At 40.7% G+C, this 26,357-nt stretch overlaps 3 protein-coding genes across 5 annotated transcripts; 2 read left to right on the top strand and 1 right to left on the bottom strand.

Annotated features, from left to right (window-relative positions):
* The first annotated feature begins 467 nt into the window (after positions 1 to 467).
* Positions 468 to 4,353, top strand: d2hgdh (D-2-hydroxyglutarate dehydrogenase). 2 transcript variants are annotated; one of them, XM_085442411.1, is made up of 10 exons: positions 468 to 605; positions 1,113 to 1,479; positions 1,567 to 1,624; positions 1,703 to 1,842; positions 1,974 to 2,167; positions 2,247 to 2,415; positions 2,545 to 2,688; positions 2,817 to 2,959; positions 3,110 to 3,275; positions 3,364 to 4,353. In XM_085442411.1, the coding sequence occupies exons 2-10, from the start codon at positions 1,140 to 1,142 to the stop codon at positions 3,627 to 3,629; spliced, it is 1,620 nt and encodes a 539-aa protein (XP_085298537.1). In that variant the 5' UTR covers positions 468 to 605; positions 1,113 to 1,139; the 3' UTR covers positions 3,630 to 4,353. The 2 variants fall into 2 exon arrangements, with proteins under 2 accessions (XP_085298537.1, XP_085298536.1); XM_085442410.1 differs by lacking the exon at positions 468 to 605 and having other exon boundaries at positions 616 to 1,479.
* Positions 3,800 to 13,581, bottom strand: acvr1l (activin A receptor, type 1 like). Of its 2 annotated transcripts, none has more exons than XM_085442412.1 (10): positions 13,422 to 13,581; positions 12,671 to 12,754; positions 11,740 to 11,994; positions 11,418 to 11,629; positions 9,296 to 9,395; positions 8,358 to 8,504; positions 7,538 to 7,813; positions 7,119 to 7,316; positions 6,758 to 6,888; positions 3,800 to 5,654 (listed from the first exon to the last, which is right to left on the bottom strand). In XM_085442412.1, the coding sequence occupies exons 2-10, from the start codon at positions 12,741 to 12,743 to the stop codon at positions 5,523 to 5,525; spliced, it is 1,524 nt and encodes a 507-aa protein (XP_085298538.1). In that variant the 5' UTR covers positions 12,744 to 12,754; positions 13,422 to 13,581; the 3' UTR covers positions 3,800 to 5,522. The 2 variants fall into 2 exon arrangements, with proteins under 2 accessions (XP_085298538.1, XP_085298540.1); XM_085442414.1 differs by having other exon boundaries at positions 13,418 to 13,581.
* A 3,667-nt stretch (positions 13,582 to 17,248) lies between these two features.
* On the top strand, positions 17,249 to 24,494 carry otomp (otolith matrix protein). The gene is made up of 9 exons (XM_085441335.1): positions 17,249 to 17,437; positions 17,927 to 18,063; positions 18,295 to 18,397; positions 18,573 to 18,758; positions 19,654 to 19,828; positions 20,426 to 20,493; positions 22,023 to 22,207; positions 22,533 to 22,704; positions 22,899 to 24,494. The coding sequence occupies exons 1-9, from the start codon at positions 17,347 to 17,349 to the stop codon at positions 22,907 to 22,909; spliced, it is 1,128 nt and encodes a 375-aa protein (XP_085297461.1). The 5' UTR covers positions 17,249 to 17,346; the 3' UTR covers positions 22,910 to 24,494.
* Positions 24,495 to 26,357: the final 1,863 nt, after the last annotated feature.

The raw sequence follows: 26,357 nt of genomic DNA on the forward strand, positions 1-26,357 counted from the left end.
AATGAATGATGTAAGATGAAAAGGACACTGTAATCATCGTTTTGATGCAGAAATACTACTTTATGCCTGTAAAATGTTGTCTTTGACATCTTTTCAGATAAACTAAAAAGGGGGGGAAACAAATGTGCTTTTGCCATAAGCTTGCAACAAAGATGTGTGGTTCATCCCTTGAGTTGTCTGGGGTTTTTTTTTTTTTTTTTTTGGGGGGGGGGGGTTATGCTCCAGAGTTTTATAGATTAGTTTTAGATTCACAAGTATATTAATTTGGTCCTGTTCTAAATTAATCAAATGAAAAAGGTCTGTAATTATTTTCTCTCTAAACCTCGATTCACAGCTTGATTATTCAGTCATCACTCTGTTTAATAATAAAGAAAGGCTCCCACCCATAGGCTAATATCCATTGCGTCAATCTGAAAACATGCTTCTGATTGGTCCGTTTTCCTCTCTGCTTTTTTTCTTACTGTCAACCTCAGTAAGCAGCTTCATGCACTTGCTAGCAAGCTAAAAACACGGGATGTGCCATGTTTATGTAACTGAACTGCCCTTGAACTTTGTGACTTTCATGACGCGAAAAAAAGACACACATTGCTAAATGAACGCTTCTGGTGAGTAAATGAAGCCGTTATTCGGAAATATCGGAAAGGAGCGTGCTAAGCAAAGTAGCTAAGCTAACTGAGGTTGCAGCTGCTTCAGGTGGTGATATTTGCAAGAAGAAAACATGCAAAGAGGGTAATAAGATGCATTGCTGCTGGGAAGTAAGCGTATTTGCTGCAAAACACATGTAAAAAGACAGCTTTAGTTGGTGCACTTACTAAAGCTGTTCATATCTTAGGTCTCTTATACCTCATATCTTCCATCTCCTATTGCTGTTTGTGTTTATGAATGGATGCAGAAAGAGATGCAACGAATTGCCACCAATGTAGAGTTTAATCAAGGTTGGCTTTTTATTTCTGCGTCTTTGAAGCAAAGAAAATGCAGTTAACTTCTAGCTAACAATCCTAACATTGCAGATGACTAGAGACAAAATAACTAGAAGCTTTCAACTCCACTACAAGATAAAAATGCTTTTAAAAATATCCAACTCTTCTTGTTGTCCCACCTGTTTTCTGCAGCTTGTGTTGCCGCCTGTCTCTACAGTCATGGCAGGACTTTTGAAAAGAGCACTAAGGCTAAGGACAGCTCTGAGATGTCTGTGCGACTACAACATGCTCTCACGATCTACAGCCACTCTTTCACCTGTTGACTTTCACAGTCCTTTTCTGACCTGCAGCTCAGAGCAGGTTTTGGCCTCCACTCGTAAGCTACATGCTGGGGCAGACGGGTCTAAAGTATCTCCTTCTGCAGCACCAGAGAGGTTGCCTTTCTGCAGAGTAACTGAGGAAGATCTGGCCTTTTTCAGGAAGATCCTAGCAGGCAGAACCATTGTTGACCCTGATCTGGTGGAGCCTAGTAATGTGGATTGGCTAAAGTCTGTGAGAGGTGAAGGCTACAATTGAATCCTTAATATAGTTCATAATAATAATCTACTGGTGTTGATGGCTCATTTTTCTGTTATATGTCCTGCAGGTTCTAGTGAAGTGTTGCTTAGACCTCAGACAACAGAGGAAGTATCACAAATTCTAAGGTAGATGGTAACCAAATCAACAGAAAGGTGTTTATCTAGTCATCAGACTTTTTCACATGTTTTGTTTTTCTCCTATAGTTACTGTAACAGTCGTAACCTGGCGGTGAACCCTCAAGGAGGAAACACTGGGCTAGTTGGTGGCAGCGTGCCAGTTTATGATGAGATAATTCTCTCCACCTCTCTAATGAACAAAATCCTTAACTTTGACAGTATCTCTGGTAAGTTTACTAGTTTAATTCAAAAGAATTCAACTTTGTCGCCATAGGCTGACAAATACCTGACAAATGTGTTTTTGATTTATGGTTACTTGTGCTGAAAATTCTCAAAGATCACTTTGTTTCCCTCTCAGGTGTTCTGACCTGTCAGGCAGGTTGTGTCTTGGAGAACTTGTCTTTCTACCTCGAGGAGAGAGACTATATAATGCCACTGGATCTTGGGGCAAAAGGCAGTTGCCAAATTGGCGGCAATGTAGCAACCAATGCAGGTGGTCTCCGGCTGCTGCGGTATGGGTCCCTACACGGGACTGTGTTGGGTCTGGAATTGGTGAGTGCTGGACGTTTGATACTCTTCCCCCCCCCCCAAAAAAAAGTAAAGCTTATTTTCAAATCTGTAACACATGCAGGTATTGGCAGATGGGCAGGTGTTGGACTGCTTATCCACCCTGCGGAAAGATAATACAGGATATGACCTCAAACAGCTCTTCATAGGGTCAGAAGGCACTTTAGGAGTCATTACTGCAGTGTCCATCCTTTGTCCACGGAAACCCAAATCTGTTAATGTTGTTTTCCTGGGTAGGATTTTCTATTTGCTTCTCAGATATACCTTTGTAAAAGATGATAGAGAAAGTTTTGTAAACCATTAAATGCGTTGCTTTTCTTGGAGATTAGCAACAAAACTCATGTGTCTATCTCTGCTGTTAGGTTGTGAGACCTTTGAGCAGCTGCTGAAAACATTTCAGCTCTGCAAAGGCATGCTGGGAGAAATTCTGTCTGCCTTCGAGTTCCTGGACAGTGAATGTATGAGGCTGCTGAATACGCATCTCAAACTACCCAATCCTATATCTGGTATAAGCACGTTTTCTCTCTCTCTCTCTCTCTCACACACTCACACACACACACACACACACACACCTGTAACGATCCTATAAAACGAGTGAGCACACGCAGACCTGCCCTTTCCGTTTGCTGTGCAGACTGTCCATTCTACATCGTCATTGAAACTTCGGGATCTGACCCGACCCACGATGCGCAGAAACTCCACAACTTTCTTGAGGAGGCAATGACATCATCGCTGGTCAGTGATGGAACGGTAGCAACTGAGGAAGCAAAAATAAAGGTCGGTGGACATGATTGGGAAAAATATGCTTCTGTTGCATACAGTGAAGAAACTTAAGTATTCCAAGATTGATCCAAGATCATTTTATGTAATTGCATAGGTAAATATAATGCCAAATGATAAAAACATTTTCTGCTCCCGTTTTCTCAGGCTCTGTGGTCACTGCGTGAACGTGTCACTGAGGCACTGACTCACGATGGCTTCACCTACAAGTATGACATCTCCCTTCCAGTGGAACGGATCTACCAGCTGGTGACAGACATGAGGAAGCATCTGGGAAACCGGGCCAAAAGTGTGGTGGGATACGGACACGTAGGTAAGACGACTTGATAAAATGATCTGCACATACTCTATACACATACTACTGTCAGCTATCATCCAATTCTCTCTTACTTATCCTGTAGGTGATGGTAACCTCCACCTGAACGTCACTTCTCCGTCTAAAGACCCTGCTCTCCTGGCTGCCATTGAGCCATTTGTTTATGAATGGACAGCCAGCTGTCGTGGGAGCATTAGTGCAGAGCATGGACTGGGCCTGAAAAAGAGGAACTACATTTACTACAGTAAACAGAGCCAGGCTGTGGCACTGATGGGTAACATCAAGGCTATGCTGGACCCCAAAGGCATCCTCAACCCGTACAAGACTTTACCAGACAACCTGAAGCAGTGATGTACGCAGAGGTCATGCTCGAGTTAAACTTTAGTTACCGGTACAACCTCAACCCTATATGGCGTGTGTGTGCAGTTAAGGTGCTTTTCACACATTTGGTGCAGAGCTGACAGTTCACTCAAGAAACACTATTTGTCACACAAGCCACAAAACCCAGTCTTGCAAAAAAGAAAAGACAAAGTAGTTTCATTTTATACAAAGCATTACTTTCAGACAGATATCTTCTTTAGCAAGCTGCGGAAGTGAAGTTCCAGTTTAAATATTTTAACTACCCTTGTTAGTTGCACTGATAGAGTAGCCTTAGTCTGATGCACTCCATATTCTATAGAATATTCAGCAGGTTTTAGAGCTTGAAAAGAAAAAAATTCCACTTTCTCAGAGGAAACAAATGAACAATGACTGTCCTTCATATGGTGTTTGAGTGCCACTAGAGGGCAGGTGGGTATAACAGTATGGGTATAACAGTGTGGGTAAAATGTTGTCTGGATAAACTGATGTTTGATACAGTGAATGCCACAGCTTGTAATTGGTGGCCAGCCAGATGTTCTGGATTTGGATGTAGCCATAGTAGGTGTCAGCAGCTGACTGTGTACATGTACTGAATGTATAATCATGCAGTAGCAGATTAAAGCTTTCCAATTTTGTTTGTAGAAATCAGAGCACATACTGCCCATTCATTAGGCAAGAGTGCAGTAAATGTTTACATATAAAAAGGCAAAACAACTTTTCCCCCCCAAAAAAACAAAGCCAGCATTTGAAAACAAAATCCTTCATACACCTGCAACTTTAAATTTAAAGTCTTCAATAAACATTTCCAAATGAAGACAGTTTGTTTTTCCATTATTCAGGCAACTTGTACACAACTAGATTTCACCTCCAGTCTCTTAAAATAAAATGCACATTAGAACACAAATAAACATTTTGTGATTCCTCCTTGCCTGAGCAGAAGACTTTTTCAGAATCAGCCACAGTGAGTTTATAAAGTATGCCACACAGAGGATCAGGTCATTTCCTATTCCTATCACAAGTTACACACTAATTCCTATTGGCAGGTACTTGCTGCTTCTCTAGTCCACAAACCATCAGAATAAACATGTTTGTAGTGTTTTGATCTTCTTCCCTACCCTTGTCCACTATTTCTCAAAATATCATTTCCTGTCCAAATAATGATGACGTGTAGAGGAAGTCCAGTAGAGTAAATGCCTATATATGTATGCAGTCAGTTTCACACACCCATCGCACATTAATCTGTATCTTCAGTAGTGTGGTAGCAATGGTGATTCAATACATAAATAACATACTAGTGTTTTTTTTTCTTTAAGAAAAAGGTTTAAAAACAATTTTGATTCGATTGGCTCTTTTTTCCTTTTATAAGTGAACATTGTGTTTCTGTGGTGATGGCTGATAGTAATAAATGGGTAATAGATTTCTGATTGTCTCTGAGCAGAATGCCAAAAGGCTGGAGATCAGAAATTTGAGTAGACACTCAGTCTTGTAGTGTTTGTACTGGAAGGCAAAACCCAGTGTAGTCCCGCATGGGCATTAAAGCATTGGGATGGGGTTCCTATAATATACCAGCCAGTCACACTCAGTAACAGTCCATAGTTCAAGTTGGTGGAAACACACTGGCAATTGGTTTGCCTCATATCAAAGGCTGGCTTATTCAGAAACGACAGGTCCAAATGTCTGTGTGGGCTTCAAGTCAAACATGTTGGTGGAAGGCATCCACAGAGAAAGTGAGAGAAGGATGAGGCTGAATGACTCTTGGAACACCTCTTTCCTCTAGTCCTCTTTCCATCTGCCTAATCTCCCTCTCTCTTTTTAACAAAACACTGGGAGTCTTGTTGAAGCCAATCCCTGACACCAGGCAGCTGCCTCTGAAACATGGCACCCTCACGACTCCTTGCCCTTTTCCAGAGAGCTGTGAATCTTGTCTAGGGTCTTCTTGATGCGCAGTGCTGTAAGCCTGGCAGAGGGGTTCTGGTACCAACATTCCTTCATTAGTTTCACCAGAGCAGAGAGAGTCTGAGGGAGAAAGAATGAATAAAAACAGTGATGAATCCATTCTGAAAAGAATCAATGTGACTGCAAGCACTTTCAGATGTTGGCCCATCACCAGATAATGATCACATATGTAGGCACTCATGAGTCATGGATAAAATAAGAGCAAGAGTAGTTGGTTCGTCATCATATACAGGTGCTATTAAGCAATTGCAGAAAAAACAATATACTTGATGGACTGTTTCACAGCTGTATGCCTCTAGTTAACTATTAGACCCATAATACATAATGAAGACTGAAGAAATTTAGTATAAGCAAAGTATAATTGTCTGTCTAGTAAAGCTGAGAGTAGACAAAATGTCAGATATTTTGTACAACTGCTTGTTAATGCAACCTGCCAATCTAATCTGCCACTCATGTGGCAGGAGCTGAGTGCATCCAGACATGTTCAAGATTTCATGTTGAAGGTCAAACTGAGCATCAGCATTAGAAGAAAGGTGACTTAGGAGACTCTGAACATGATTACTGGTACCAAATGCACTGGTAACAACAACTTGCATAGCCATCTCTATGGTTTAAAGAAAATGACATAAAAAGATCAAATATCAACAGTCACTCAAATAACCGGCTGTTAAAACCAAGGTATATAGAAGAGCACGTCAGAACACATCAACATTTGCAGCAGATGGGCTACAACAGCAGAAGACCGCACCATCAAGACTCGAAAAAGGTTGCCTCATCTGACGAGTCTCAATTTCTGCAGTTCTACTCGTTTCACTGAACTCAAATGGCCTCCACAGACACCAGATCTCAATCCAACTGAGCACATATGGTGTGTGGCGCTATCATTTCAACATGGACCAAAATCTCTGGGCCATTAATCTGTGCTTCAAAGATCTCAGGGAATTCTGTTCAAAGGGGTCTAATTCGATATAAATGGACAGTAAGTGTAGATGTTACTGCAAATAAAGTGTCTCATGTCAGTATTTGTCATAAACATCGCAGAAGGCCTATATAATTACCACATGGCCAAAATCTGACTTTTTGAACGCCTTCATCCTATTGACAAATATGTTGACACACAGACAAAATATTGCAGACAGACACACAAAAAGATTCTTACTCACAGGATCAGAGAACCATCGATTAGGAATGAAAGGCCTCTGCTGTTCCACACACACCACTTTCCTCATATCCTCAAAGCTGGGATCGTTTGGCACCTGATCGTAAAACGGAGGTTTGTACTCCTCAACAATGCCTGGAAAGTGGAATTTGAATGAGAAAAATTAGTGAAAATTTAAGGACAAGTTAAACAACAAGGAATGAAGAGACAACCAGAGGGCCTGGCACAGATCACCGCACTGCATCATAGTATTTGACTGTATTACAAGCAGCAGGAATTTTATGTATGAAGGAGTGCATCGTGATCACATTAGCGTACCACTCTCTGTAACGTCCACAGCAGTGCACTATGTGCATGACACTCACCATTGCTGTACGTGCGTCTCGCTATCTCCCACAGCACCAGTCCAAAGGCCCATATGTCCACTCGCTTGTAAGCATCGAAGCAGTCTGTCTGAATGGTTTCTTCCAACACTTCAGGTGCCATGTAGCGCTTGGTGCCAACCTTTGGATTGTTGCCCACATCCAGCAGATTGTCTGCCTGGGAGTGGGTCACGGCCAGCCCTGTAGCATGCAGTTACACACAGTGTTATAACAGGACCTGAAATTGATGTCTCCTGAAATGAGCGTATGATTTTTTAGTACTTTTAGTATCTAATTAATTTATGTTTACTCTTTTGAGCAGGTAGCACTGGTGAATCACATGCCTACAGTTTATCTGAATCCCTGAAATAGGTGAAAATCCCAACAGTTTGGAGGAGACAAAAAGCAGAAAAGTGACTGACCAAGGTCTGCGATGCAGCACCGCAGCTCCTTGGTCACCAATATATTTTTACTCTTCAGGTCCCGGTGTGCGATGGCCGGTTTCCCCTCTGTGCCAAAGATCTCCGTGTGCAGGTGCACCAGGCCGCACGCTATCGATGCAGCCATTGCCAGACCTTCTGATGTCTCCACTGCGACTCGCTGCAAGTAGTCATAAAGCGAACCATTTTCATGGTAATGGGTGATGAGCCACAGTTGAGTGCTGGAGTTTCGAGAAGTCATATCGGATGCCATGAACCCTGAGGGACAGAAAGGTGAAAGGTAATATCATGAAATTGTGTATTATTGATTCAGACGTAAGTCAAGTTCCTCTGGCATCCATCACACTTATTACTGTTGCATTTTGCTGAATCCTTTTGTATTATCTTTCACAGATCATCTTGTACTTCCTGGTCCCTTTAGGGGGTCACCACAGCGACTCCTCTACCTCCATCTCACTCTGTCCCTAGGATCCTTTTCTGTCATACCAACCCTCTGCATGTCCTCTTCTTCTGCATTAATGAATCTTCGTGGTTTTACACTTTTCCTCAAGCCTGGCAGCTCCATATTCAAGATCCCTTTGTTTAATATATCCACTATCCCAGTAGCTCTAACCTGAGCCGTCCCGCTGACATCATGATTTCCGTGACTTAGTGCTTTAAAATAAACTGAGAGATTGTCCAGTTCAGGAAAGCTGAGGTTAAAATTAGGAGCTGCCATTACTATGCAAGGAAACACACATGTTAGCCTAACCAAATTTGGGGACAGTCAGCAAGACCAAAACATTAAGCGTAACAGACTCACCCAGTATGTTTTCATGCCTCAGCAGCACTGTATTGTAGATCTCTGTCTCTCTGAACCAAGACTTCTCATCTCTCGAGGAAAAGATTTTCACGGCCACATTCTCGCCCTGCCACTGTCCTCGCCACACCTCTCCATATCGTCCTTTGCCTGGCGGAAAAAATATATATGTATAATAAAGAGAACACAAGAGGAGACAACAAACAGCAAGTCAGAAAAGAAAAAAAAATACAGATGCATGCATTTTAAAAAGACAATCACTGTCTACTTTTTAAAATTTGAGGGGTGAATTTTCACTCTATTCCATTGCTACAGCAGTGAGATTCTTTTGGCCCAGATTTGATGTTTCCACATCAAAAGCTCAACTGTGCACAAAGCCACAAACTTGAAAACCAAACTCTTACATGCTGTAGTTCATGATAATGTGGTATATAAAAAGGACCCCAAGACAAGTAACCTACATACTTTTATTTGAAAGCTACATCAAAATCTGTCAGATTTTATAGTGCTTTTTACAGTGACATTATCTTTATCTTTAACTTCTGACAGGTGACAGTTTTGAACATGGTCAACAACTCACACAAATAAAAAAGGAACTGATAAAATGTTTTGACAGTTTCTTGAAGTAAGTCACAGATGATTTGACCTCCCGTCTCTTTGACATCACTCAGATTCCACGGATATGTACAGTCATGACTGTAGTCAGGATCGCCTGTGGCGTTAATTATAAGCATGCTCGCTTCTGGGAAACTAACTAATGTGTGAATATATCCCTTTCCTCCTGATTAATGATAAGAATTTGTTATTTTCGTGATGAATAACTTATGTGTCATGACTTTGGATTTTTTTCATGTCATCTGAACAATTTGCTTTTCAGTAGAACTCTATCAGATCTGCCAGTCAAACAGATATGAATCTGAAATGTTACGTGTTATACCTACCTACGCACTCCATCAGACTAATCTGTCGGGCCACAGTTCTTTGAACAAGGAAGGGAAGACCTGAACCACTGCCGGACGTACATGAGTGATCCAACAGGTCCTGCAGATAGACAGATTTGATTTTAGCTTTGTTTGCAAAGATTTTTTTTTTTTTTTAAAAAGAACATAAATCTTTACATGTCATATGTAACTAGCATGTAGAGTCATATACAGGTGTATGCTTAATATGCTTGCTGAAAGCTACAGTTGTGATCAGAAGTTTACATACACTCATCAGTGTATGTAAATCATGAACTTTATGGCAATTTTGTACTTTTAATGACTTCTTCAAGAATTGGGTTCACAAGTTTCAATTTAATTGGATTTTCTAAAATCTGCATGGGGTGAAAAGTATATCTGTGAAGGTTCTCATCCATCCAGGTCATCGTAGCCTATAGGGCTGCCACGATTTGTCGACTAGTCACGATTACGTCGACTATCAAAATCGTCGACGACTGATTTAATAGTCGACGCGTCGTTTGAAGCTTTGTAAGATCACAAAAGACGCAGGAATAAGTGGCAGGATTTAAGAGTGTAATAACGGACTGAAACAGAAGATGGCAGCATTGCATGTACAAGGATGTCAGCTACCGCTAAACCCCGAAGAAGAAGAAGAAGGAGCAGCTGTGTCCCAGAATTCATAGCGCGGCCCAGCGCAGTTTCCAACAATGGCGGCAGCTAGTTAGTTTTAATGTTACTCTTATTATTCTTTCTGGGTCACAAAATAAACGTTTAACATATTTTCAGGCGAGAATGTAGCTGTGTAAACCTCAAATATCTGCTCAGTTTATCAAGACACCACATATTTTCAAAAGCGCTCCGACGTTTTCGGAGACATCTGTTACCCACTAGCTTAGCCGGGGCTAGGCTCACTAGCGCCGTGAGAACACCGGACTCCCCGCAAATCGTTTTCAAACCCACCGCCGTCTTTCGCTACTCAGGTTAAATATATATGAGTCACTTAGATAACTTAAAATGTTATTGTTTGGCTTTTTTTTTTTGTATTTTATTTGTTCCTGAGTAAATCAGTTTGTCTGAGATTAAAGTTATAGTTTTTACACAGCTGAATAAACGTCAAGCAGACAACTGATTATCAGAAGTGTGAGATGCTCCAGAATATACTCCAGTGTCCTGTTATATTTTAGATAGCAAGGAGTTTATTAAACTTCACCGAAACAATCTGCAAATTTCATTAAAATTTAATAAACTATCATCTTGTCTTTATTTTTAGTTAGCACAGACCTTAAACACTTAAAGCTGTAAGCTAATGATAGTTATATAAGAGCATATGCTGCATGGTGCAATAAGCTGTAGTTTTACGTCCAATGGATGATGATCTGATTAGTCGACTAATCGCAAAAATAATCGGTGACTAGTCGACTATCAAAATAATCGTTTGTGGCAGCCCTAGTAGCCTAAGGAGCTTGGAAAGAAAAGGGTCTGGACTTTTTTAAGTTGCTTGAAGATGTTTCACCTCTCATCCGAGAAGCTTCTTCAGTTCTAGGGTCAAATGATGGAGAGCCCCAGATTTAAGCCCCAAGTTACATCTAGACCAGAACCTTTTGGTAGTCATTTACATGTTTCTGGCAATATATCTCACCACTTTTTCTGCAGAACTGGCACAGTTGGCAGGTAGTCATTGTCCTCCATTATTCCATCCACTTTGTGCAATGTACCAATACTATAGGCAACAAGACAGCTCCACGCTGGGCAGTTGTCACAGTGTTTTTAGGTTTGAAAGGCTCACTTTTACTACACTTTTTTACTTTTGACTGTGTAGTTTAGAGAAACTCCCAAAATAAGTTCAGACTTGTGCACCTAGTTCTTGTTCTTTAAAGTCATTAAATGTCTATGTTGTACAATTATTCCACCCTGGAGAAAGAACAGTTCCAAGGAATCATTAAAAGCCAAGATTACCATAAAGTTAATACCCATAGGGGTATGTACACTTCTGACAATAACTGTTAATTCAAGGTGAAAAATATCCCAATACTCAGAGGCTGGAAGAGAACACAAAGCGTGAGATGGGCCTTCTTCTTGCTTTGGCCAAATCCCTTTTCATGGTTATCTCTGTTACTCTTACCGCTAAAGTGCTGTCTCCGACATTGGAAGTGATGAGACCGTCTATGGCTCCCTGCTCAGCGTCAAACTCCTGCAGTCTCTGCAGACGTCCATGATGGAGCCTTCTGCAAGCCAGCACAGATACTACAGACAGCAGAGCCAGAACGACCACTGGGCCAAGTACGAAGAGAGCTAATGTCTCCACACGATATCGAACTGGCTCACCTTCTGGGGCTGTGGGTAAATGTAAAAAAGAGATATGTATAGTTTGAAATTGGGGAAAAACATTTATAGTAAGGAAAAGAGCTACAGGACAGTCCAATTTCCTTGTAGACATAAAGCACCTGATGGTAGCAGAGACATCAGATATTCCCTGGTGGTATTGCTGTTGCACCTGTCCTGGGAGCAGCATTGAATAGCCTGGTGGTAGGACGTAGCTGTGAAGCACTGGAGAAGGATTTGGTCCGCGTCGTCCAAACAGCCACGCTCAAAAAAAACTCCACTCTTACTAACTTTGACTGAAGAGAAGCACTGGGTACCTTGGCACCGGGTGGGGTGGAGGCATTTAGGACCCTCACATGCACACTGCAGCTGTCCATCTGTAAATAACAGGATGCAAGTTCACAATATTAACTTTGAATTAAAGGTAACAGGTTCTAATAAAGCAAAAGACATAATAAAAGATAGGTAATGGACTCTCAGTGTGTTCGAGATAGAAGGTAGGTGGGCATCACCAGACACCCCGTGATACAATATTTTCACATTACTTTAAACCCACAATATATTATTGGGTTTTTAATTATTGGGTTGCAGAGTGTTACAGTGATATATATTGCAACTTCTCAAATGTTTTTAACTGCAAATGATGTCATCAAATTTAAACTTTGTCATATCCGTTTTATTCAATAAGATAAAAATGATCTGACGTCACTTATTTTCTCGCTACAAAATGAGTACAACATTGCCACTTAAGTAAATGTTGCCTTAAGAGAGTGAGTCTGCTATCAGTCTGTGACAGTTAGCTCCACCCACACATCAGCTTACATCTTAATTTCTTTTTTTTTTTCCAAATCCAGAGTACATCACTTGTAAAAATTTTATTTATTTATTTTTTTTGTCGTATATCACACATAAAATTAAAGACCATACCTGTTCCGGGTATTATTTTTCTACTACAAATAAACAATCTCCAGCAATTTAATATTCAGGCTTGAGCACAAAGCAGCGAGAAGCAGTCTCACAAACAATAAATGAAAAAGCACATGAGTACAATACCTGGACCCTCAGCTGATATCGACAGAGTCTGCAGCGAGAGCAGCAGCAGGACATGGACACTGCAACGACCCATGTTTCAGTGCACTAAGAGTGGGGAGAAGATGCAAGATGAGCCAGAGAGTTCAGAGGAGTACACTCATAATTACATTTAGCCTCTTTATGTTATCTGACGAGCCTCATAAGGCTCCATACAGAAATGAAACAACAAATTATAAAGGCTGAATGAGTTCAGTTTGTCTTAGAAACCATTACTTAGTATACATTAGTGCAATGGATTAAACAGAAGCCTTTTTAAAAAGACAGTCACCATGAATTACTTCCAAATGTATAAATGTCTTCACCTGAACATAATATAATCGTGTGGTTTGTTCTTAAGTGGTTGACTAATAGACTAATTGCTTTATATGTAAGACTTGATGTACTATAACTGTTCCTCCGCAGGCTAGCATGCACAAACATACACTAAAGTCAGCCTCTGGTTTTGACCTAACATTCAGAAACAACCAAAGCTATCAGCAAATCCTTCTTTAAAAGGAAAAAAAAGATAGGGGACCTAGTTGTTTGCTGTGGCCATTAACAGGCGACCTCATTGGCCGCTCACAGGCGCCCCGGAGGCGCCAGGATGCCTGGTGCTGCTGCCCTGTAAACTAAGCTAAGCTAAGCTAAATTAAGCTAGCCACACAGCACAAAGCGCAGACTTACAGCCGAACGAGGACAGCCAAAACAGAGCATTAAAACAACACCCACCTACCTGGCGCACACGCAGCGCAGTTTCTAACTCATGCTGTTAAGCCTGCACATTCGTACACGAGTATTAAATAATCGTATCGGCGTGATTTTCGATGTAAAACCACTAAAAGAAGGGACCACTGCCCAGCCCACCCACTGGCTGTTTTCGCTTCCAGCTACACTTGACGTCACCAAAACATTAACATCAAGTTGCATTGTGGGGCAGAGAAGTCCGCCAACTTAAAATCAGTGTAACGCCAGTGATATTAATGTGTATTTGAAGTGTTAATAACGTCAGCCATTATTATATGATAATTAAATGAGAAGAGACTATTGTTTGTTAACCTCTGTGGTCAGTAAATGCTGCTCAATGGGTCCTAGGCTGCAATCATTACACGTTTGTGTAAGCACTTATTGAATTTAAGTGCATTTTTTTTTTTAGCATTATGCTGGTTTCTAATAGTGAAAGATTCGCTTTTTACTTCACAACATACCCTTGTTAATTCTCATATCATTGTTTAAAATATTATATATGTATTGTTATAGATTAAATGACACAAAGATGCATTGAGCTATTAAAGTTGGTCCCACGGTGACCAGCTACAGTATTAAACCTGCTTAAATCCTCTTACATTGATAAAAAAGAAATCCAGCAGTGATAATTTTACACTGAAAGAGTGTGCATTGTATTAAATCACTTATTTACGTAAGCTGAATTTCAATAAATACATTTTTAAAAGGTCACATATGCATCTATATCAAATCTGGATCAAATCCGGATACCAGACAGCTGATTTTTGGCCTTATAAAGAAGGCATTTCAACATCTCTTTCTCTATCAACGGGCCAGTTGTTGAGAGGCTACATGTGCCTATACAAGTCGTCATCATGGGACTTAAACACTGTTTCACATTGTTAGTAAAGCGCACCTGGGGCTCTATTTCCTCCAACCAAGGAAATACAGGGTTAGTTGGGAAAGTATAATTCATTTGTATAGAACTGTTATGGATTAATTTCTCCATCCTGACTTGGTATAGTAACACAATCAATCAGGGCAAACAATTGCTTGAAAAAGTAGTAAGTAGAGCCTTCAAGGTCATTGGTTGAGGTCTATCTTCCATAGCTTCACACTATGGCACCAGAATCACCAGGAAGGCTGGAAGCATCATCACTGACCCCTCCAACCCTGTACATCACCTATTCAATCTTCCTATATCAGATTGTAATCAAAAAATCTGGAACCATCGAAACCTATATTTATGTATCATGTCATCATATTCAAGTTAAAGACACTGGCAAATATCTGTTTTTGTCTCGCTTGAGTAGACTAAATTTAGACTTAGTAGAGGACTAGTGTCAGAGCACAGGCTTTCCAAATACGAACTATGACTCACAGCAACAACCCAGAGGAGAAGTTATGAACTCACCTTTAATTTTAGTTCAAAAAAAAAAATACAGTTCGCTTATACTTTGGTCTGTGTGGGGGAGACTTTCTTGCTATTATTACAGCTGTTATTGCTGCTATTATACACAGACATTTAGAAACAAGACTAAAAATAACCAGTGACTTCCATTAGGAGCAGTATTCAGACATGATGCAATCTTTGTTTCCCAGTTAAGAAATTTGTGTAAAAACTGCTGATTATTTTATTTGATAAAAGTTGGTGAACTTCACATTACAACTAAAGACACTGTTATTTTCTGGGGAAAAGTTGGCAATGACTACATTTAGATGAGTTTGATTCTCTTTAATTATGAACCAATTATCAAATGATTTGCTGCCTAATTATTCAGAGTGATACACTGCAATAAGGTCAGGTCTAACTTCTTGCTGTGACACACTTTTTATGCATGTCAGGGTTTTTGTTTCTGTACCTCTTTAAAACTGATGAAGAAATGCTTCTTAATTAAGATTCAGTAGTGATCCATCCAGGTGGGTCACATTTCTATTTCAGTTTTAAGACATCTGTCTCCTGCAACTCCTGCATGTAGTACAGAGCAGGTCACATTCCTCCTGAATGTGCTGAGCAAGATATTGACCTCAAAATTGCTATTGTTCTCAATTGCAAGGCAAATATCATTCCATCTCTAGTAATTATTTTGGCAATGCAGCTTTGATGTGGAAAGGCAAAAGCGGGACGAGGAGCAGCAAGACTCCCTCTTGGAACAGCAGAGACAACAAACATTAAATTAAGTATGAATGGAGCAGCTGGTGTGGAGGTGTGTTGCAAAACGACTTGCAGATTGCAGAGGTCCATCTAAACAGGTTATCAGGCTTTATGCAGGCAGAAGCAACATAAATAACATGTCCTGTATAAGATTTGCCACAGGCATCGGCTGAGCCTTCAGCAGGTGTTAAGGTCACCTGATCTGCCAGGTTTCTGTTGGCTGAACTTGACTCAGTAGAGCCATTGCTACGCTAGCATTAGCCTTAGAGAGCATTTTGAATTGATCTGTCTTTTTGCCTATGTTTTCATGCTGTCTTCATCCTCCAAGGAATAAAACATTTACAGTGATGGTGGTCAATGGTGGTTTTAAAACGCGTCTTAAAACCCATTTTTACTCCTTGGCATATGACACTGTATGACCCTGATTTCATTGGTTTTATTGTTTTTAATCTATTGTGCTCATTTTATTGTTTTTAATTCTAATGATCATTTTAGACTTTTTTTGTGCTATTTGTGCTTATTTTTTTATTTTAAGTTTTTATTTATTTTATTTATTTATTTTGGGTAAATCTTTTTTTTTTCTTTTTTTCTTTTTTTTACTTAGTCATGTATCATTTTTGGCATGCCAAGTGTACAGCACTTTGTGTTCAGCTGTGTTGTTCCGAAAGTGCTATACAAATAAATTGCTTGCTTGCAAGGTAAATAAATTAATAGAAAAAAGGAAAAATAGCACAGTTATTGATATGAACCAAATGATTAAAGATAAAGATCTGAATGTTTCAGAAGTTCATCTAAACAGGTTCTTTTGGGAAAATCCTATTTTCTCTCACTAATTTCTCAAAGCTCCACATTTAATCACCAGTATTATGTGAGTGCTAGACTTCAAAAGTCCTTCTGTGCTCCCTGTCCCTTCACTGAAGTGTGCAGAAGATCAGATCTCCCAACTTTCCTCTTCCTGAAAAGGTTCAGGAAAACCAACAGGACTCTTCGTGCCCTGAGCTCTCATGCAGATCTATTATTACATAATACTGCACCTAAAATATGGACTCAATGATATATTAATTTCACTTTTCACCTCTGAAGACTCCTTCAATTATTGATTGGCACAGTAGATGTCAAGAAAAATGGCAGTGAGTTTCTGTGCGTGTGTGTTTGTGTGTACGCGTGTGGATGTGTTATTATGTGTGTGCAGAGCAGAGAGCGAAAAGGAGAATTGTATCAAGTATCCAATACGTTTTCCCTCCACAGGGTCCGTTGACCATGAACAATGGCCAGTGCTGTTTGTTCCTGCTTACCTGAGGCTTAGGTCTCCAGTGAGTCAGCGCAAGACCCAGCCAGTATCTATTCTCCAGGAACAGAGTTCCAGCACAGAGACACATTATCCGCAGCTTTCTTTAATTAAAGACCCCCGGTCGACACTCTGTGCCAGGTGACCTGAACTGCTCCGAGCCTGCATGTTTCTACCACTATCCTCTCCACTAGGGATAAGTCTCAGTGGATAATTAGAGAGGGAAATGCTATACTGCTGTCATGAGATGGAGGAAGGATTATCTACTAGGACTTTCAACTGAAGAGGCGGGGAAAGAGGAATAATGTGATGGTTTCTTCTACAGTCAGCCTACCTATCTCTTTCTCTTACCTTTCACCCTCTCTCTTCCTAAGACCAAATAATAAGCGAGGGAAGGGACACACAAGTGACTTTTCTTAATGTATTCCACCTGTTTCTCATCTCAGCTGTGTTAGCGAGTTAGTCCCAAGCAGGTTTCCATCCAGAGCTGACATGGAGTATCCAGGGAGAAGACTGCTTTCAGCGTTCCTGCTTTTTCTGCCTCTTCTGTATGTCAGATGTCTCTCCAATCAAAAAACTACAGGTATCAATTTAATACTGTTGGATAGTCAGATTAACCTCCTAAGACCCGAACTCTTCCATGGCATGCATTTTTAATTTCTCTTTGCTATTTGGGCTGATTTGGACCTGATGAATGTAAAAACAAAGAATTACGTGATTTTTTTTTTTACCTTATTTTTGTTTCTGAGAAAAATGAGATTCACATATGAGGACATTCACATTAAATTTCGATAGAACAGTGGCAGTGTAACGTTCTCGTAAGTGGATATCAGGCCCTTGTAGAGCAAAATTTGGTACTTTGGTCTAGACAACCCAAAATATGTAGTCAACATATGTGGACACCAGGTCCTAGGAGGTTAATGCTAAACACATCAGTGATCAAATCCTGCTTGTTTGTATATTTAAAGGGAGGCTTTAGTGGCAGAACTGCATGAGTTGTGGAATTTGAGGTCTAACTGTTTAAAGTTTGCACATATGTAATTTGCAACTTGTCCCTACTGTGTTTGAAAAGTCTCCTGGTGTGTGCTGTCTGATGCTGAGGAGCAGAAGTGTCTGGATTTGGCCGGAAATGCTACAGCCCGAAATGTAAAAGGAACACTGCAGTGTGTCCGTGGCTTAAACACCAGGGACTGTATGGAAAAAATCAAGGTACACAAGAAACAACTGATGGGGAAAGTAGATTCTTACCAAAAACTGTCGTACATTTCATTTCATTTATTTTATTAATTTTTATATCAGCTCTGTCAGATGCATGGCAGTTGAAATTTCTTAACATTAATAGGAACTGTTATATCTAAAAAGTGACTACAAAAGAAAATAAAAAGTATCTGTGAGACATAAAATGGGAAATATAAAAATATGAATATATATTTTGCTCAGAATGGAACTGCAGATGCAGCCTCCATGTTTGGAGATGACATCTATGCTGCTGGTTTCTGCCATGGCCTGGAGCTTGCTGCAGGAGAGTCCTACAATGGTGTAGGTAAGTCACATGTTTAAGGTCTGCAGCAGGTGACACAGGAAGGCACTGAAGTCTCTGCAGCTTATGCCAAAATGCAGATACTGTTCACACAAAATACTTTCTTGCACCCACTGCTTAATCCCAATTTTAAAATTGATTCCTTTTATTTATTTTTCATTTTTGGTCTCTTCTGTAGATGGTATCAGCTACTATGTGGTGGCAATGGCGCGCCGCTCCTCCTCAGACCTGTCCCTGCTCGAGATGCATGAGCGCAGCTCTTGTCACCCCGGCATTCGAACCACAGTGGGGTGGACTGTTCCCATTGGCTATTTGGTCAACACATCCCAAATCAGTGTAGGAGAGCAGTGCAACTTCCCGAGAGGTGAGTCAGAGGGGACAGGGGTGATATAAGTGTAGATGTGTTTTGGTGGAAGGTGTATGAAATGTTCAATGCAAGGAGGGGAAATCGGGAAAGCAGTGAAGGGGAACAAAGAGCTGAAGATATGAGGCAGGCTGGAGATGCAAGGAGAGGAGACAGTCACACAACAGTGCTTCTTTCTGTAAATGTGAGGTGGATAAGGGGATAAAAGGGGAAACACAATAAAAAATCAGAAGGAAGGATAAACAGGAAAAATGCTGTCTCTTAAAGTTTATTATTATGGTGCTCTGGACACATGGTTCCCAACCATCAAGAATTTAGTGTGGTCTTTTTTTCTATAAAAATCCAGCATCCAAATCTTAAAATACATTTTTGGCTGAGCATAACTTGCACGTGTGGTCCCAAACAGTGAAGAGGCTCATACTTATTTAATTTTAAATCAGTAGGTAAATTTAAACTGCACAAAAAAAAGATAAATCTGACTTTTAAAGTCTTGTGATATTGATAGCAAACTATAAAATTCAACAGTGGGAAGATGAAAAAGAAAGACAAGTGGACCTGAGTTATTTACTTTGACAGGGAACCTTTATGGTCATTTCCAGTACTATATTTTTATTCTTGGACTCTCTTAACTCTTGGAATTGAGTAGTTGGGCATGACTCACAGTTCACCCTGTCTGAGATTTCTTCTGTGATCACAGTAGTGTGAGCTTAAGATGACCACAATAAGGATATCCCCTCTCAATTACATCATACTAACTGAGTTTAGAGCGTTCTGTAGCCTTGTACAGTCCATATGCTGACCATGCAATAGTTTATAAACAGGACAAAAACCTTAAGCATGAAAGTGCAGAAGACTTTTCAAGTGTTCTTTGGTGTCTGTGTCTTTTTATTGTTAGTGGTGGGGAACTTCTTCGGCTATAGCTGCGTGCCAGGCATTAAGGATCCCCAGCACGATCCCAGAGGCAACAATCCAAAGAACCTCTGCGAGGCCTGTATAGGAGACGAGAACGACAGACACATCTGTGCCAACAACCACAGAGAGCGGCATTACGGAGAATCTGGAGCTCTGAGGTACACTGACATTAGTAACATGGGAAATAATACAACAACAGCACCCAGAGGTGAAGTAGATGTTATGACTGCTGCCTTTGTGTCTGCCCTCAATTTATATCCATCCCAGCGTGCTGCCTCCATAAAGAAAATAATAGTGGAACTCTAGTGTATGCCTTATCTGAAGGTATGCAGTAGAGATAATAACAATACAGTGACAAATTACTGTGTGTATATATAGTGAACAGATGGAACACACAACCAGATTAAAATAAGAGAACAGAAAATAATAAATCTAACAGTTCCTGTGATTGTGTCGCATAATTTGTTTAGAAAATCATGTATGTATTAAAATATAAATATATAATACTGTTTGTGCTGTGCAGTACTGCCGTCTGTGCAGAACAGTCTTTGGCACAGTACTGAATGTACTTCAGAGGGGAACAAAAGAACTACAGGGGGTGATTTCTTAAAGTGCCACAGTAAGTGGCAGAGGGAGTTTACTTATGGTCTCCAGAGTGTGTTAACAGTAGCACACTGGCAACTGTGCTGATTTCATTCATATTTCAATCTGTTTATAGACTGAATGTGTCTTGCTGTTTGTGTGTTTTCGTTCAGGTGCGTGGCTGAGAACCTCGGCGACGTGGCTTTTGTCAAACACGCAACAGTCTTTGACAATTTGGATGGTCAGTGTGCAAAATATTGTTTATTTTAGAGACTATGATAGTCGTTGTTGTGTGATATAATTTTTATAATGTCTCAATTTGTGATTACATTGCTTGGAATATGCAGAGGGTGCAACTCCCTGTCAAGACATAGGATGTCAGTGTTTCATAACCCATTTGTGCTTTTTACAGAAAGTGGAATACAGTGATTGGATTGCACTATAATTATGATGTCATATGATAATATGTGGGAATGTGAGGCGGAGAGAAAAGTAAGCAATCTGAAAACAAGAGAAGATAAGAGCGAGAATGAAAAAGAAACAGATATCACACACAAACGCACACACAGGATAGTCACAGAGTTGCAGACATTTTGTCCAGCAGTGAAGTGCCCTAATTCTCTGTTTGCTGCATCTGCTCCTCTGCTTTGGGCAACATCCAAAATTAATGGCGATCATTATCGCCGTCACGCTACACAGGCTCTGCTGGTATAGCCGAGAAGGAGCAGTTTGACGCCAGCTCCACAAAATGCTGTCGCTGCTTAACGAAGCATGTTTTATCATATGGTTCAGAAATGTCCAGAGTCAGAACGATTAACAGAGGTCAGGAAAACACAGAAGGTCTGGGCTGTTGTCTGGGAATGCTGTAGGCTTCAAGGTGGTTTACCCTTTTTTCACACAGTTGTTTGTTTTGTTAAACGGGGTTTCGTTTCCCTTTTTAAAATTCGCAGGGGACCGATCAAATCTGACAAAAACAGCATATAAAATATTGGTAAATTAGTCATAAATCAGGATTGCACTGTTTGATAAATGTGTCATCATAAACAAATTAATGAATGCACAAAAGAAAATGAAAAACTAAAGTAGTTCTTAGTTAATATAAATAGCTTATTCAGAGTATGAGGAATAATCACATACTAAACATTACAGCTTTCAAATGGTTTTAGATAAGGAGGTCAATGCATATGATGTTACTTTCCTTAGACTTAACTCAGAGGGAGACCGTGCAATTATATGGACAACTATGTCTTGGTATACTTACTGTAAACTTTTTTTAAATATTACTTTCGTGGCATTTTAGCCTTTATTGGACAGAGACAGTGTAGACAGACAGAGAGGGAAAGACATGCAGCAAAGGGCTGCAGGTCAGACTCGAACTCAGGCTGCTACTTTCTTTCACATGCTCGCCTGCTCACCCACTGAGCTAAATTGGCAACCCACAACTTACTGTAATCTTATCATCATGATGAGGACCCAGGATATCTCTACAGCTGGCCAAGAAATACACTAGTTTCTCTAAACCACAGTAAAACCATGTTAAAGAAAGTGCATATTCATTACTGGCTTTTAGAGGCGTTGGCATGTGGACTTTGCTCTGTGATAGTCAGAGATACCTAATCCCTTAATAGTCAGGCTGAGCTTTAATGTAGCTGAGCTTTACATTTAATAGACAGATTGGTTCCAGTTGTCTTATGTAACGCTGTGAAAGAAATCAAATGTGCATTTCCCATAATCCCAATCTCCTGTTTATACATCTCCTCTCTTGCCCAGGTAAGAACCAAGAGTCCTGGGCCCTGGATCTGGAGGTGGAGGACCTGAAGCTGCTGTGTCCTGATGGAACGGATGCCGGTCTGGAGGAGTATGAACGATGCCACATTGCCGCAGTCCCTGCCAACGCTGTGGTGGTGCGTATGGAGGACAAGTGCCGTGTCTGGAAGTACCTGGAACGCTTACAGGTGGGTGTGGACATAAGCTGCATGTGCTTTGCTTTTGTGTGCGTGAGAGTGTGTGTGTGTATGCACGTTTTTCCACAGAGCTGTGTGTGGATCTCTGGAGCCTGTGCTATTTATCTGCACATCTTAGTACGCAGGTATCTGCTAAACTGTCACCCTTCCTCCGTACTCAGTGTGTGGGAGACTCCAGGATGATTGATACGTCCTGTGCTGATCCGCCCAGCCTGCACTTACAATCTGAAAGACACTTATGTACACAGAACGCCAACGCACATCCATGCATGCCCTCATGCATTAAGCGCAGTCACACACTTCCTCTCTCCTGCAGAATGTGTTTGGCAATGCCACGGAGGGCTTCAGCCTGTTCAGCTCAGCAGGCTATGGCCAATCCGATCTGCTGTTCAGTGATGCCACCCACCACCTGCAGAGAGTTCTGGGTAGCTACTCCTCTTGGCTGGGCCCCACTTATACCACTGTGCTGCAGGCCTTCGAGTGTGAGGGTAAGAGTGATGACGTGTGCCTATTTGCCTGTGTGTAAAAATGTGTTTATGTGGAATTGCTGATGAAGAGTGGGTGGCTAAGTGGCTGGAGGAGTGTTTTTTGCTTTATGTGTGTGTGTGTGTGTGTGTGTGTGTGTGTATCTGTGAGCGCATCCACTGCAGCTGTTCTCATTATTGCACTCTCCCACCACCAGGCTTCTGCTGATGGAAGAGGAGGAAGACATCTAGCACATCATCTTCCACCCCATCCCGCTTTCTCCATCCTCCCTCCCTGCCATCTGTGTCCCCCGTCTCACCATATTTTCTTCTTTTAGCTTTGCTTTATTAATGTTTTTTCCCCCCTGCATTTCACCACCCAATCTTTAATATTATATCCTTGCCCTCCTCCAAACTTTTATGACTTTTAATATGCTTGCTGGCAGGTTATGACAAGGTTAAAGAGTGGCTAGTTGGCTGTTAAAACATAACTAAAATTGAACATGTTTTTTAAAGGGCGCTGGGGGGGAAAGTGTAGAAAAGAAAGGGATAGGACAAAAAAGTTAATGATTGTTGTGGTTTTTCTTTTGTGTTTGATTAACACATACCAAAAAAATCTCTTAACATTTGCTGCCCTGTATATTTGTTGGGAAACTGCAGCCTTCTTGGCTTGTTTCATTAGACTAAGCTTCGGTACCACCTTTCCACCTCACTCCCACAGGGTCTGTCTCTGGCACTGAACAACTGGGTGCTATTAACTTTTTGCTTAGAAGTCTCAGTTACTGTGTGTGTGTGTGTGTGTGTGTGTGTGTGTGTGTGTGTGTGTGTGTGTGTGTGTGTGTGTGCACCTAATTGGTGCTCTGGCATACTATACTGTTTGTGCATGTGTGTGAGTGCATATGTGCGTTAGTGTTGATAGCATTCCTGCTTTCCCATGCCTTGTATAGCTTACTCCTTTGGATCACTGCTTTCTCACGTCCGGTATGGTGATCCAGGCTGTGTCAGCTCACAGTGTATTTTAACACCTTATGATTAGAAAAGGGGGAGGACTTAAAGTTGAGTTGCCTTCAATGACCCTTGAGGGAGTCTTAAAAAAATGATAATTTTCTCATCTGTGACAACATTTGCGTCACCCAGATTCCTCAAGATTTGCAGCCTCTCCCACACTGCTGTCTTTATACACATGTGGGGGGTTTTCCTATAATATGTCATTTATAATTTAACATTACCACCAGTAGTGAGATGATGATAATGATAATGTGTAAGAGTTACTAACAGCAGGATGTTTAATTAGTCAGTTTTGAATTTAATCTTATTAAAAAACTGTCCTGGGGAATTACTAAAGAAATTGCAACTGCAATTGACAAAAAGAAAAACAAAACAGCATCTATAAGCATTTATAGGGCTCTATAATTAAAGAGACGCAACCAGTTTAACCTTACTTGACCTACTGAATCGTGTACTGTAATTGTGGGCTTTTCACCTCATGTCCACCTCATGTTATTCCACATAGCGCATCACTGAGCTTGGCAATCAACTGATAAGCCGGATGAAGTTCTTCTCATCAAACTGTGGTCTTTAGACCTCGTCATGCATGAAGAATCCACAGCTGGTACAACAGATAATTTGCAGAAATTTGGCGGCAGATTTTTTTGTGTGTGCATTTCTGTTGTATTTCTTCAACTCTGGTTTTGGTGCTGTTTGTTGCTACTTTTGTCCAACAGGCTTAAAAGAGGCTTGATGTAAATACTCGTCTCTTCGTGAATGTGTAGTGCTGCAAACCTTCTTTATTTTCAACCAATTAAACGAATGATGATAAAGAGAATAATCCTCTCTTCTTTTCACGCTGGCTTCTAATTATCCCGAAACAGCTATATATCTGTGTGGAAATGAATTAGATTTGATATCAGCTCTTTTGCTTCATCACCCACTCTCTGGCTGCCTCTTGCACACACATTTACTCAAAAATAGTCACTTTGCTCCCTCTCAGTCATTTGGAGAGGGACACAAGAGGATGAAAAGAAGCAGAAAAGCACAAAGGCTCAGGTGTTCACTCGGTTAGCGAGAAGCACCTCCCAGGTGGACAGGTGAATCAGAGACACACTATCTTCATAGGTGGTCTACATGTGCAAACAGAGCTCCATTCAGGGTAGGCTAAATGCTCCTGCTGGCAAAGCTACCAGATTTACAACACCAGCGGCTTAGAGAAAGCCCATGTTTTTGATGGAGCAGTATCATTTAGAAGTGAGCAGATACTGTAGATTGAACTGCATTGCAGCAGAGTGCTGCAATCATTCTCAATCCTCAGCTCTCTTGCTGCCCATTTTGCTGCAATGCACAAATAAAAACAACTAATTCAATTCAGTCCTCTGAAACTTGAGTGTGAGTATATAAGAGAAGGGAGCGTGTCAGTGCAAGTGTTGGAAAGTGATAATTAGTCATTTAGAAATGGAGTTTTTTTGCACGTATACCAAAGCATACTATAGCTGTTTGCATCTATATTTGTGTACTGGTGTGTTTGCATTGCTTTGCTAACATAAGAGAAACTTTTGCTGGATTTATTGTCTTGCTTTGGCTTTGTGTGTGTCTTTGATTACAAAGAGAGAGGGATTATGGGAATTCTACCTACACAGAGGCACATCTAGAAAGGCCATTACACCTCCAATAAGATTATTGGACTATCTAACAAGAAGCCTTATGTATAACCAGAGGTCCAGATAGCAGGAGATCTTAAGCATTTAGATGTTATTTTGTGCAGTAGCCCAAAAAGGTCAACAGCAGTTGTGCATGGGCTGAGTGATGAATGTGTATAAAAAGATGCTTGAACAGGAAAAGAAGCGAAAAGTTCACACACAAAAGAACACATAGCGAGCACAAACATTGGCTCCAGTGTGCAGATGTCATTGTTTTTAACACTTTACTACAAAGACGTGTATTATGTAGTTTGTCTATTATGACTGGATTGAGGGTTTGCAGACACATTAACACTTACCATGTGGCATTTGTGTGTCCAACACTTTGAATCTGTGATAATTAATCCTGATAACAAAGTATCAAGAAAACAAGGCACCAGATACATATGCTTACAGGCCAATCCATAACCATCTGGCAATGACCAAGTGAGGTATTCCCCAGTTGGCAAGCGATTGCTGGAAGTTGACAGCGGTCACCAGAAAATCAGTTGCTAAAGCCCCAGTCATACTGGCCTAGAGACCAATATGTGACACACTGGCAACCATGAGTCACAAGTGGAAAATGTGTATTCCCTGACAGTCTGGCAAAAAACTCCTTGATTTGATTGCCAGCAGATTGTATGTGATCACCTGTAGTTTGCATGGAGCGTGAAGACTTGTCAACAAGCACTCACAAGCTACTTCAGAGAATTACTGAAACTGGGAAATGTGCAGCACAAACTCAGAAAGTCAGAGAAGACCCACCAAACCCCAAATTCATGATCCAAGATAGCAGAAGTGCACACAAACAGTAGTAAAACTGTAAAGTTTTTAATGTGTGTGCACTACTGCGTATTTCTAAGTCGCTAAATAAGTGATATGCAGCACACTGACAAGCTCCTATCCATGAACATGCTGCAGAGGCAAAATGAGTAAAGAGCACATTTAACATAGGAAAAATCCTGGCTATTGCATTAACATTGTGAAGAAGCTAGATAAAATGAA

Source organism: Copadichromis virginalis, linkage group LG19 (assembly GCF_057382275.1).
Source record: "Copadichromis virginalis isolate Kocher_CV1m ecotype Utaka linkage group LG19, C_Virginalis_male_GT1.1, whole genome shotgun sequence".
Taxonomy (NCBI): Eukaryota; Metazoa; Chordata; class Actinopteri; order Cichliformes; family Cichlidae; genus Copadichromis; species Copadichromis virginalis.

Bases quoted from the DNA above. Each gene is read 5' to 3' on its own strand.
- acvr1l (XM_085442412.1), bottom strand. From the start codon at position 12,743: ATGGGTCGTTGCAGTGTCCATGTCCTGCTGCTGCTCTCGCTGCAGACT. The intron at 7,317-7,537 runs GTCAGTCACTTT...TGCATGCTACAG, and splicing joins GTGCTGCATCGCAGACCTTG to GGCTGGCCGTGACCCACTCC. The intron at 6,889-7,118 runs GTGAGTGTCATG...TCCACTTTCCAG, and splicing joins GAGACGCACGTACAGCAATG to GCATTGTTGAGGAGTACAAA.
- d2hgdh (XM_085442410.1), top strand. From the start codon at position 1,011: ATGACTAGAGACAAAATAACTAGAAGCTTTCAACTCCACTACAAGATA. The intron at 2,168-2,246 runs GTGAGTGCTGGA...TAACACATGCAG, and splicing joins CTGTGTTGGGTCTGGAATTG to GTATTGGCAGATGGGCAGGT. The intron at 2,416-2,544 runs GTAGGATTTTCT...CTCTGCTGTTAG, and splicing joins TGTTAATGTTGTTTTCCTGG to GTTGTGAGACCTTTGAGCAG.
- otomp (XM_085441335.1), top strand. From the start codon at position 17,347: ATGGAGTATCCAGGGAGAAGACTGCTTTCAGCGTTCCTGCTTTTTCTG. The intron at 18,759-19,653 runs GTGAGTCAGAGG...TTTTATTGTTAG, and splicing joins GCAGTGCAACTTCCCGAGAG to TGGTGGGGAACTTCTTCGGC. The intron at 19,829-20,425 runs GTACACTGACAT...GTTTTCGTTCAG, and splicing joins GGAGAATCTGGAGCTCTGAG to GTGCGTGGCTGAGAACCTCG.